This window comes from Bos taurus, chromosome 1, assembly GCF_002263795.3.
Source record: "Bos taurus isolate L1 Dominette 01449 registration number 42190680 breed Hereford chromosome 1, ARS-UCD2.0, whole genome shotgun sequence".
Classification (NCBI taxonomy): domain Eukaryota; kingdom Metazoa; phylum Chordata; class Mammalia; order Artiodactyla; family Bovidae; genus Bos; species Bos taurus.
The window spans coordinates 113,508,358-113,521,225 of record NC_037328.1 but is presented as its reverse complement, the minus strand read 5'-3'; the positions used below and the strand labels follow the sequence as shown (position 1 = coordinate 113,521,225).

The 12,868-nt window shown below is 43.9% G+C and overlaps 1 protein-coding gene across 3 annotated transcripts in view; it reads left to right on the top strand.

Moving 5' to 3' along the window:
* Positions 1-870: 870 nt before the first annotated feature.
* Positions 871-12,868, top strand: part of ARHGEF26 (Rho guanine nucleotide exchange factor 26) — a 148,760-nt gene continuing 136,762 nt past the window's right edge. For 2 of the 3 annotated variants that reach the window (XM_059885047.1, XM_005201797.5), the window contains exons 1-4: positions 871-959; positions 1,378-2,516; positions 4,196-4,235; positions 7,730-7,875. In XM_059885047.1, coding sequence (XP_059741030.1) covers positions 1,437-2,516; positions 4,196-4,235; positions 7,730-7,875 — 1,266 coding nt within the window. In that variant the 5' untranslated portion in view covers positions 871-959; positions 1,378-1,436. Of the gene's footprint in view, positions 960-1,377; positions 2,517-4,195; positions 4,236-7,729; positions 7,876-12,868 lie in introns of those variants that run through there. The other variant, NM_001205989.1, reaches the window with a different exon arrangement.

Here is a 12,868-nt window from a genome sequence, read left to right as displayed (position 1 = left end):
CTGACGGACAGGTCAGAAGGTCAAGGAGAAACAAAAGGGAAGGATTGAGGCTGTCAAACTTGGTGGGTACGGCCTAAAACTAGTGAAGGAACAAGTGCAGGGGTTGGGGGAGTCTAGGCTACAGAGGTAAGCACTTCCTGTTGGTGTGCTTGTGCTCAGTTGCCAAGTCCTATAGGGCCTTGGAGAGGATTTTGAATTTTATCCTGTGTACGCTTAGAAACCAGTACGCTTTTTTTTTTTTTTTTTTGCAATTTAAATTATGGTTATTTTTAATAGGTAAAGCATACAAGATCCAAAGATGACTGAATGAAAACACTCCGTCCCTCCGGTTTCCTAGCCACCCAGTTGTCCTCCCCCGAACTGGCTATAAGTATCTCTCCAGAAATACTCCAGGCACAAGCAAGCCTATCAGTCCATAAGATATTTTAAGCAGAGGAGTAGGACATCGGATTTAAGACCCCCCGAATACTGAGAGGCGCCTGGCTTTCTGCGTTCAGAGCTACGCGTTCCAGCCTCATGGACCTCACTACGCTCCGCATTCCGAGCTTCTACCAGGGAGATCCCCCGGGGGGCCCAGGACTTCGCAAATTACATTCTGGCAGGGCTCCTACGTTTGTTCCCACGCTGTGCTCCGAGCAACAGCCTTGCGCGCCCGCAGCTCCCACGCCGCCCCCTTCCCGCATCTCGTGGCCGGGAACCCGGAGCTCGGCACACAGCCCAGGTGCGCTTGAGTGTTTTAACGAGAGACCAGGGCGGGAAGGCAGCGGCTCCCAGAAGGCAGCGACTGAGGCGGGCCGGGGCGTGGCCAATGCCGTAGGCGGGATCAAGCTTGGGGGCGGAGCCGACGCTGGGTCCGCTGCTGAGCTCTCCAGAGCTCCGGCTGCAAAGATTCGGTCCGGGACCCGGGCCACCCACTGGGCTGGGGTGCTCGTCGGCCCCGGGCGCTACAAGCCCTGAAGGTAAATCCGCCTGGGAGACGGGCTGCTGGAGCTCTAGGGGACCTACGACGGGGGCGGGCCGCTGGATGGCGGCGGAGGGGAGCGTCCCGCGACAAGTTTCCCAAGAAAGCTGAACTCGTCCCAAGTTTCCTGTGCATCAGTTTGCACCGGCGATTTGGTGGCGGTCTGTTTCTGTGCGGGTGGTCTTGGGCCGCGAGAGAGGCGTGGAGGTGATTGGATTAATTCGCCTGGGCGCGACCCAGGTTTCTGTACTGGACCCCTCGCCGCGGTGGGCGCAGTTTTTGCCCCAGAAAGGGTGGGTAATTGAACGCAGTTGTGTCCCTCGGCAGCCGGGTGATCCCCGGGCTCAGAGCGCGCGCGTCTGCAAGGCGTGCCTGGTAGTCCGGAGACCAAGCTCCATGACTTCTTTCCTCTTTAGGCAAGACTGACTAGGTGCTGTCCCCCACCCCCCCGGGGGCTGACCCCCGAGGCTCCGCTATGGACACCGAGAGCGAAGTGGATTTTTCCAGCAACAGCTTAACCCCTTTGTGGCGGAGGCGTTCAACCCCTCAGCTCCAGCTCCTGGGCCGGAGCAAGCCGAGGCCCCAGTCCTATCAGAGCCCCAGCGGGTTGCTGATCACGGATTTCCCGGTGGAGGACCGAGAGACGCTCCCTGCGGCGCAGACTCTGGCCGAAGTGCCCGGCGCCTCAGACGGCAGGACGGTCCAGAGGAGCCCCCTGCTTCTATGCGCCCATCGGAGGGCGGTGACCAATGGGAGGACCGTCTCCCAGGAGTACAGGGCTGTCTCTCCTCGGCTTCGACGGCCTAAGTCACCCCAAGTACCCAGAGTGGCGTCAGGCGGCTCCCCCAAGTCCCCAGCGAACGGCACAGTGACCAAGCCAGCGCCTCAGCAGCTGCACCCCCCGCGGACTCCTCGAGCGCCCTCCCCCTGCAGCCCCGAGGGGGACAAGACCGGATTCCCCACCAGCCCCCTGCCTTCGCCGGCTGCAAATGGGCTTTCCCCTAATATCTCCTCCCAAGGCGCCGGTTCGCTCTCCGGCAGTATGGCTAAGGACCCTGAACGAGGACCCTCGAGACTCTCTCCTTCGCTCCCCAAAAGGTCTTTGGAACAAAAACTGCCGCTCCAAAGGCTGCCCTCACCGGAAAACGAACTCCTGGAGAATCCTTCGGTGGTTTTGAGCACAAACAGCCCCGCCGCCCTCAAAGTGGGAAAACAGCAGATCATTCCGAAGAGCTTGGCCTCGGAAATTAAAATTAGTAAATCCAACAGTCTGAACGTGGAACCTCACAAGAGACTGCTCAAGGTGCGCAGCATGGTGGAGGGCCTTGGGGCCCCCCTGGGCCCAGCAGAGGACGAGGGCGAGGCGGAGCACGACTTGGACAGCCCCGGGTCTCTGCGGAGAGGCTTGCGGTCCACCTCCTATCGCAGGGCGGTGGTCAGTGGCGTTGATTTTGACAGTCCTGGCACCTCGAAGAAGAAGAACAGGATGTCCCAGCCGGTTCTGAAAGCAGTGATGGAAGACAAGGAGAAGTTTTCCAGCCTGGGAAGGATAAAGGTAAAAGTGGGCAAGAGTGTCGCATGTTAGGCAGGCATTAAGCCGCCAGTGAAGATGTTTGGGGTGGGGAGGAGGGGCACAGAGGGAACCAAAGGTTATTGTTCTTTTTTAATTTTATTGTTTGTTGATCAGACCCCTGCAATCTATCTCTTGGCCATTTTATTGCTGGTAGGCACAGCCCAAGTTAATGCAGTTTCATGGGAGGAACTGAAACTCTTATCACTGTATTCATTTTCTAAGTTTGGCAAAATGTGGGGAACAAGTAGGAGAAAAAACCCAGCAAATTAGGTATTGGTGGAGTGAATCTTGAACACTTTTAATACAGGTAGCTGCAAAGGGGGTGGCAAGCAGGCGTGGATCTGCACTCTTGATTAAGTGGTCACGCCAGTGTGGTGCTTGTTTAGAAGTGTCTATTACTGGTTGCTGATTCACCACAGCTGATACAGGAAAACACTGATTTCCTTTCAGCCGGTTGATTATTTTAAGTACTTACATTAGTGATTTAATTACTGAAATATTTTTCCTTTCCGTAATGACCACATACTAAATACCGTCCAGGTAAAATGTGAATCGTAAAAGTCAATTGCCAGAATCACAAAAGACATAGTAGTCATCTTTGTTCTTTCTGGCTTCTTTCACCAGTGGCTTTGGTTGCATCTCATTCCCATTTTGTGCCCACTTGACCCTTGAGTGCATTTAACAAGTTGGTAGCTTGAAACTTCAGGTTGGAGTGAATGGTGTGGCGTTGCTCCCAGATAAAGACCTAGGAGTTGCACTCCTTAAAATATTACCAAATATGACATGAAGAAATAGGGAAGACTAGGGAAGGAGATTTTGGAGTGTGCATGTGCTGCCTTCTCCAGACACAAGACAGATCTCAGCAATAGGGCAGAAATTCATTTTGGCAGCCACATCTTTTTCTGATTAATCAGAAAGCTGGAACCAGTCTATATAAATGTCACATATGTAATACACAAGTGAGCCTGTTTTATTTTAGATCCTATGGCCTTAAATTACATAACATTTTATGTGTATTTTTTTTCCCCCTCCAACTTTGCAAGTTTAACAAATTTCAATTTAACAGTGGTGGTGAATCATGAGTGGGCTTACCTGGTGGCTCAGATGGTAAAGAATCCGCCTGCAATGCAGGAGACCTGGGTTCAGTCCCTGGGTTGGGAAGATCCCCTGGAGAAGGGAATGTCTTCTCAACTCCAGTATTCTTGCCTGAAAAGTCCCCTGGACAGAGGAGCCTGGAGGGCTTCAACTCATGGGGTCACAAAGAATAGGACATGACTGAGCGACTAAGCAAACTAATTTCTAAATAAAGAAATTACATAACATTTTATGTGCTTCCCCACCCCTCCAACTCTGCAAGTATAGCAGAGTTCAATTTAACAGTGATGGTGAATCATCAGTAATAAGCTAAAAACTATTGGTCATTTGAGGATTCTCAAGCTGTATTGGCTGAGCATGGGGGATATTGTACATTTTATTTCATCTTTTTAGTGAGTGGTAGTAGTCATATGACTGCTCCAGGGATCATCTGTGCATGCTGTTGGAAATCTAATGAATGTGACCACAAAAAAAGTACTTTTTCTTGAAATAGCTGTATTTTCTGTTTGGCTCATTCATACATAGTTTGCTTTGCTTTTCTTCTTTTTGCTTTTCTTGTTTCTTAGAAAAAAATGCTGAAAGGACAAGGAACATTTGATGGGGAAGGTAAGCATTTGATTTTCCAGACTTTTATTGCTGTTTCAATGTGGAATATCAATTATAAGTTGAAATCCAACTGAAGTAACAAAAACACAAGATGAGAAAAATGTACAACTTCTCAAATTATACAGCACAAAGCTCTGCACTAAGCTAAATTTTCATCCAGTAATACCAGCAGTGAATAAAATTAATGGCATTCTTTGTAAGCCGATGACTTTGTCAGACCAGTGTTCTGGGATTTTTAATTCTCCTCTACTCTGGCTCCATCCCCACCTCCCTCAAAAAATGAAGAAAGATTAAGGATAAACTCTAGCTCTTCAATTTAAAATTCTGAAGGTTTGGCATGTAGATCTTATGTCCGTATTTCCTTAGGTCATATATCCTTTGACTTAATGTTCTTATCCCCATATTTCTACATTTTAATATCATTAATATGGTTTCATAACCAAGTTTCAATTTGGAGGAAATTGAACTCACTTCATTAACAGAACCCTACTGCTAAGAGTTTCAACCTCATATAGTGTTTTTGTGAAGGATGGAAAAAAAAGCTGCTTTCACCAGGTGTTCAGACCCTAATCAGATTAGGGGACTTTGTGTAAATGGATCCAGTGTCAATGGACCAGAAGAGCTTGTAGAGCTGGGGGAGTGTGGTGGAGGTGAGGGTAGTTACTTCCTGTCATTCTTTGAAATGGTAAGATTTTCCTGCCTTTAAAAGAACAGTGAAGAAGGGTATGCCCCTCTGTAAGTAAATCAAAGGTAAAACCACCCAAAGTTATATCAACTTGGCTGATTACAAAACATTTCCCCATATCATTCTTATAAAAATCAGTTCCCATTTTATCATTTAAATATGACCAGTTTATAAAAATGTACTTATTGTATTCATCTTAGAAAAATGTTTTCTATGGGGAAGAAACCCAGATAGAGTATTTTTGCTGGCTGGGATAAAGTCATCGTCCAGATTTTATAACCGAGGAATCTGGAAATCTCAAAGAGGCTTAGTACCTTATCCACTGTCGCACAGCCAGGACCAGGACAGACACCTGGTTCTCACGCACTTTGCTTTCTCTTGTACCCTGTTATGACTGTGAAGTGAACAGAGCATCTATCTAATATCAATCATGAGAGATGTTTTGCATCTTCTGGAATTTGGCATTAGTTTTGAGACCTTTGCTTCAAATAGTTAAAAATGTTGAGCTTTTTTGAAGTCTGAGGACAGACCTTCATTATAACTAGTTTTATGCTGTTTCCTTTTACAAGGAGCTGTTTCTGTGCACCCTCTCCTCTCTTCTTAAATATGATGACCTAGACATTCTTTTTCACATATATGTACATGAGGAATGCAGGAGTCTTAGCAGTTGATGACTAACAAGAATGTAAGTCAGGAAGCTGTGTGGTTGAGTGGTAAGATCCTGTGATATTGGAACCGGAGACCTGAGTTTCTGTCCTGCTGCTTCTAGTCATCAGTTGAGTGACATTAAACAAGCCTCTCAACTTCACTGAGCCTGTTTTATCCTGTGTAAAATGAAGCTAATAATTGCCTACATTGTTGTGAGATGAATGAGACATCATATCAACAATGTCCAAATGCATTTTATGTCACACATTAAGTACTTTAAAGGGTTCTGCAGAGATCTATACCCTTACAATCTGCTTTCATATGCAGACCAATCAAGAACAGTAAAATCTTGCATGAACTCTCAGTATTTAGTGATGATGCATACAGAACATACCATAATTGATGAGAAATGAGGCAGATGTTTGCTGGCTTCAGTAGATGGGAAAAGCATTTCAAACTCAGTATGTTCCAAAACCAAACTCATAATCTTTCCACTAAAGCTGAATCTCATCTGGAGTTCCCTTCTTCCACTTCAGTTGTGGGACTTAACAGAGCTAGAAAATATCCTGACCACCACAGCCAGTCTGACCCCTGTATCCAGTCCGACCCCCTCAAGTCTCCACTGCTTTTCACTGACCACTTCAAGAGCACCCTAATTAGTTCCTTAACTAGTCAATGTTTTGCTCTTCCAATCTAAAAATGTCTTTCAGTGGATTTTCATTGCAGTCGGGATAAAATACAACTTTTACAGTATGAAAGAAACTCTGGCTTTTGGGCTCAGGATAAAACCCAGTTCTGTCTGGTTTGAACTGTCTGGCTCTTCTCCCTAAACTCACCTTACACCCTTTGTCTGATTGACACCTGCACTCCAGTTCGTGACCTCTTTTGTTCTTCTAAGGTAATTTATTTCCTCTTGCTTTTGGAGGTGGTTTTTTCCTGTAGCTCCGTGGTTTCTCAGCTTTCAGATCTTAAGATTTTCTTCATTAACACCTCTCTGACCCCCAGACTAAATCATGTCCTGCTGACAGTCTGTTCTCAGAGTACTTGTGTATAAATCTTTTGGTTTGTAGATATGTATTTGTGCCAGATCATTGTGTCCTCAACCTTAAAATGACTTGCTGTCTTACTTAGAGTAAAAAACAAAAGTCCTTTCAATGGCATTGAGGCAAGACCCTATATGGTCAGCCCTTTAGTCATCCCAACCCCCATCTCCTATACTTCCTCCCCTCCCTTAACTTATTCCAGCCACACAGGCCTCCTTGCTGATCGTTGTACAAATCGTAAGACACACCAAGCAGACTCCTGCCCCGGGGCCTTTGTACTTGCTGTTGTCTCTGTTTGCTGATGTCTCTGTTGTTGCCAGTTGTAGAGATGGTTTCTTTCCTTAACCTCTTTTAGATCTTTGCTTCAATGTCACCTCTATGAGACCTTCCTAAACTACCCTGTTTAAAATCTACATGTCACCCTTTATAACACCCTTTCTCTGTTTGATTTTTCGCCATGTTACTTTTCAGCATATGCCATATTATAAAAGTTGCTTGTTTATTTATTTTCTTTCTTTCATCACTCTAATGTCAGCTCCTTGAAGAATGAGATTTTTCTCTTTTTTTGTTGTTGTTCTTTGTTGTATCCACAGCACCTAGCATTTACTGGCGTCTAGTAGACATTTTCTAAGTATCAGTTGAATGAATTCATGAATGACTGACTTTTACTATATTTCTAATTAAATTTTTGGCTCACGAGGGCACGGAAAGTGTCTTTTATTTTCTATTTACTCCCAGCCCTTGGCACATTGTAGATGTACTATAAATATTTGTTAAATTGAAAAATAAAAGGGTGTAAATTCAATTTAACCTAAAAAACAATTAGGTAATAGACATGACCTTCATGAGTGGTAGACAGAGTCATGGAAACTTTGCTTCAGTTGGCATTTGATGTACAGGCACTTCCCTGTCCCCTGCAGATGAATGGGGGGATAGAGCTGTATGAGTGAGAAAATAAATTTTTGATCATGACTCTTCATGAAGAAATCCATTTATCTCTTGTTTATTAAACTGGAGGCCAAACATTATATAAATATTGGGTTTCTTTAGAACAAGTAGCAACATGATGGGGGGTGGTGACAATTAGTGATGTGTAGGGTTTGGTTCCTTTTTTGCAGAAAACGCTGTCCTGTATCAGAACTACAAAGAAAAGGCCCTTGACATCGACTCCGATGAGGAGTCAGAGCCAAAAGAACAGAAATCCGATGAAAAAATTGTGATTCACCACAAGCCTCTGAGGTCCACGTGGAGCCAGCTGTCTGCGGTGAGTGTGTACCTTATGTTTTTCTATCTGTGGGAGTAAAGAGACCAAGTTGTGGAAATTATACCTGGTTGTGGTTTTAATTTTTTTTTTTTACCAGTGATCCTGTAACTCTAAGGAGAAAGATTCTTCCTTTTAGATTGTGAAATATTTCTTGAAACTCTGCAGTGAGAAAGTGAGCTTTGACAATTCTGATCAGGAAAATTTATCATGTTTTTATAAAATAAAGTGCTTTAAGACTGATGTACTATGGACTCTGGAAACTGTTCTTTCTCAGCATATTTTCTTGTTTTTTATATAGTGTGTATGTAGTGGTAGCTTAATATATCTACATTAAGGGATAGCTTAATATCTCTTAATATATCTAAACTGTATCATAATTATGGCTGTGTGCGCATATGTTTGGGGGCTTCCTTGGTGGCTCAGTGGTAAAGAATGAACCTGCCAATGCAGGAGGCTCAGGTTCCATCCCTGATCCGGGAAGATCCCTTGGAGAAGGAAATGGCAATCCACTCCAGTATTCTTGCCTGAAAAATGAACAGGGGAGCCTGGCGGGTTACAGTCCACTGGGGTCATAAAGAGTTGGACATGACTTAGCGACTGAATGACAACAATATATATGTATGTATGATATTTGTATGTATAGTACCTATGTAAAACAGGGAATGTGTTACACTTCTTCCTTGGAAATTTCATTTGATAGAGACACATTTATATTTTCTTGAAATTGGTTAATGAATGGCATCTGTCCTGTCTCTACATGTGCATCTTTTGTGGGCCAGTGTCTGATACTTACTTTTGTATTGAGTAAATTCTCCTCTCTGCATCAAACCGCTTTAGTGTTTAGCCATAATTTCTTTTCCTCCTGGCTTAACAGTGTCACAGTGTGACGCTTAGTTTATGTGATGTGAGTTTGGGTACAGCGTTTGTAGGTAGGAAAGAGTTCCCATAACTGGCTTGGGTGGTGGGAATGTTGCATGAAAAACAAGCTAGTGCACCTCTGTGAGTCATTTAGCAACATGGAAGCAGAAGTGATTCTCTCTTAAGCCGAAATGAGCGTAGTCCAGAATGAGGAATCTCACGTACTTAGGGAAGTACGTAAGTGTACTTCCCTAAGTGTACCGTCAGCGTAAGTGAAGAAGCACTTGTAAACTTGACCATGGAAATGCGTGTATGTTGATTATGGAGATGACATCTGGCTCAAGTTTTTCCTCCCCTCTCTGCACTGCATTGGAATTCAGAATTCAAAAAATCAAACCTTTTCTCCCTTCTACCCCCTAATTTTGTGCTAAGGGGAAGTTATGTATTAACAGTGTCACACCATGGAGTGACATCCTTAGTGTTACACCACAGATTAAAATGCCCACAGGGAGGCAGGCCAAGTAGTGTTATAAGTGATGCTGGTGAGGGTGGGTGATGGGCAGTGGCGGGAAATGTGATCCACAGGCCTTGTATAAGTTGAACAGCTGCCGCTTAGTTCAAACCAGTTCAGTGTTGCAATATTTTCTGATATTTAGAAAAGAGAATACAGAAAGTCAGACTTTTGAGTTTGAGCAAACTCCGGGAGATATTGAGGGACAGGAAGTCTAGTGTGCTGCAGTCCATGGGGTCCCAAAAAGTTGGACACAACTCAGTGAGTGAACAACAACAGTAAAATCCCGTTTGTTTGTCTTCTTTAATGTTTGTTTATTTGGCTGTGCCAGGTCTTACTTGTGGCACACGATCTTCAATCTTTGTTGCAGCATGCAGGATCTTTAGTTGCGGCATGTGGGATCTAGTTCTCTGACCAGGGATCAAACTCCAGCTCCTTCATGCGGAGCGTAGAATCTTAGCCATTGGACCACCAGGGAAGTCCCTTCAAGTATCATCCTAATTTAAGTTTTAAAAAATGTTTCATGAGCCCAAGACTATCTCTGGGCCAGTAGTTGCTCAGTCGTGTCCGACTCTTTGCGACCCCATGGACTGTATGTAGCCCACCAGGCTTCTCTATTCATAGGATTCTCCAGGCAAGAATACTGGAGTGAGTTGCCCTGCCCTCTTCCAGGGGATCTTCCTGACCCAGAGATCAGACCTGTGTCTCTTGTGTCTCCTGCTTTGGCAGGCAGATTTTTTACCACTAGTGTCACCTGGGAGGCCCCCACACAGGCCAGTTCAGTTCAGTCACTCAGTCGTGTCTGACTCTTTTTGACCCCATGGACTGTAGCACACCAGGCTTCCCTGTCTATCACCAACTCCCGGAGCTTACTCAAACTCATGTCCATCAAGTTGGTGATGCCATCCAACCATCTCATCCTCTGTCATCCCCTCCTCCTGCCTTCAGTCTGTCCCAACATCAGGGACTTTTCCAGTGAGTCAGTTCTTTGCAGCAGGTTGTTAAAGTATTGGAGTATCAGCTTCAGCATCAGTCCTTCCAATGAATATGCAGGTCTGATTTCTTTTAGGATGGACTGGTTTGATCTCCTTGCAGTCCAAGGGACTCTCAAGAGACTCCTCCAACACCACAGTTCAAAAGCATCAGTTCTTCGGCACTCAGCTTTCTTTATAGTCCAAGTCTCACATCCATACATTACTGCTGGAAAAACCAAAACTTTGACTAGATGGACCTTTGTTGGCAACGTAACAGGCCAAGTTGACCCTAGATGACTGTCATTCTATTGTTGGTGTAGCCCATTTGGTAGGGGATACTCGAGAAGAAAACTGAATTTTTTGAGTTTTCTCTCTAGGGCAGCAGCTGTATTTGTTAGCCCAGGCCTAAATCTTGCTGTTTATCTCTGAATACTCAATAAAAACATGTACTTCTCTGTCACTTACACACTTCTCCAACTTAGCTTTAGTACCGAAAGTCAGGCTGCCATATTTATGCTTCCTGGAGTTTGGCTTTCATTTAGATTAACATATGGAAATTTAAATAACACTTTGTATCTTTCAAACTTTCAGTACTTCAAATATGGGCATGCATTTTATTTGGCAAAGGATCAATGTACTGTTGTGCCTTTTGTTAACAAAATTGATATTAGAAGACTATCTGGTGATAAAATGTAGATTCTGACTGCAGAACTGTGTTATCTTGGATTTGAATGTTCCCAGGGCTTGTATGTTTTTATTGTGTTGCTTGGCAATTACATTTAACCAAAGCATCATGATTGGACTTTGCCCTTTGCATCACTTGGGCTCCAGCCTGCGTTTTCTTTGGCCCTTCTGTGTCTCTGTTTCACTTTTAAACACTTTAAGTTTTTTTTTTTTTTTTTAAATTCAAGCTCGGGGCTTCCCTGGTGGCTCAGTGTAAAAAAATCCACCTGCCAGTGCAGGAAATGTGGGTTTGATTCCTGGTCCAAAAAGATCCCTTGGAGAAGGAAATGGCAACCCACTCTAGTATTCTTGCCTGGGAAATCCCATGGACAGAGGAGCCTGGAGGCTATAGTCCCTGGGGTTGTAAAGAGTCAGACACAACTTAGTGACTGAACAACAACAACTTCAAGTATGCAGAAAAATTATCTGTAAATAATATTTCATTATATATCTCAGAGAAATACAGATTTTTAAAATAAAAAATAATCAAAATTGCTACAACTAAAAATTCAGAAAAAATTCTTAATACCATCCAGTGCCCAGTCAGTATTCACATTTTCTCAATTTTCATATTTTTTTAAGATTTATTTAAATGGGAATCTGCATAAGGTCGTACATTGTGATTACTTAATCATATTTCTTAAGTCGTTTCATCTGTAATGTACCCTCTGAAACCATGTAATTCAAATTGGGCCTTGAACCTATAGTCCAGGACTTGACCGTAGCTAAATCCCAGATCTGGAACTTGAACTCATGGTCTTTTAACTGAGATCATGCCTCGTCTCAGGATTTATTGAAGCTCTCAATGTCTTGTGGCAGAAGGAATTCAGTAAGAGACTGAGTGATAGGTAAGACGTGGATTTATTTAGAGAGAAACACACTCCATGGACAAGAGTGTGGGCCATCTTGAAAGGCAAGAGGGCAAGCGTGCAGATAAACTAACATGTAAGTCTGTGTAATAGATCTCCATGTACCTGCCACACAGGTACCAGCTTGAACAGATGTTAACATTTTAATATTCAGGCCTCTAGTTTTTAAGGCAGATCCTGTTAACCATCCTCCTCTCCAGTCCTTTTCTCCTTCCTGCCTCCCCAGGTGTCATTACTGTCCTGAAGTTGTATTCTGTCCTTCCCACATGGGTTTCCTGTCCACTAAAAAGTGGCAGTCCACTTAGGCTTTTTTAAAAACTGGATACTTTTAACAACAAAAAGCAGCTGTTACTTTTTAAAAATTCTAGTAGTTAGTAAATATCCAGGTGGCAGTTAGGACCCTAAAGAAAAGAGGCTTCGTGAATTATGAAAAATGTCAGGATATTTTCCATAAGCAGTCAGCACCTCCATTATCTCGGTCTGATATTGTGCCCTGATTTCTTCTGGTAAAGGGGCTGCAGTGTTTAAGGTAGGTTTTGGAGCACTTCGACTTTTTGTATTTTTTTGCATCATCTTTCCATGCTTAATTTTTAATAATACCAAATAAGTAAGGTTGTCCCCATCCAGTCTTTAACACAAAACTCTTCTCTGAGTGGGGCCTTGATTCCAGAAAGGGAGTAGAACAAAGGGTTTTCTGGCAAAGCGGTTAGCTCTCTATTTGGATCTATCTTGACTTTCTACTTGGGAAGGGGTGCTTATGAGCACACCTGTGTGTTAGCTGCTGTTGATTGTCCTATGCTGTGAAAACGACTTATCTCTGTTGCCAACTCCTGACTGCCTCTTGAGATGATGAAACTTGTCTTATCAGTTAACTGTAAGAAGCATCCAGTGTGTGGGAGACTTTAAAAGAGCAGCAATTTGCAGTCACTTCTGTTTGTTTTGTAAGGTGTTGAAACCTTCAGTCTGTGTGAAATTTGTCTTAGTGCATTTGTTTATGATGCGTCTCCTTCAGTTTCATTGGACAACCACATAGGCAAGAGGTGGTTCTCCATGTAAGG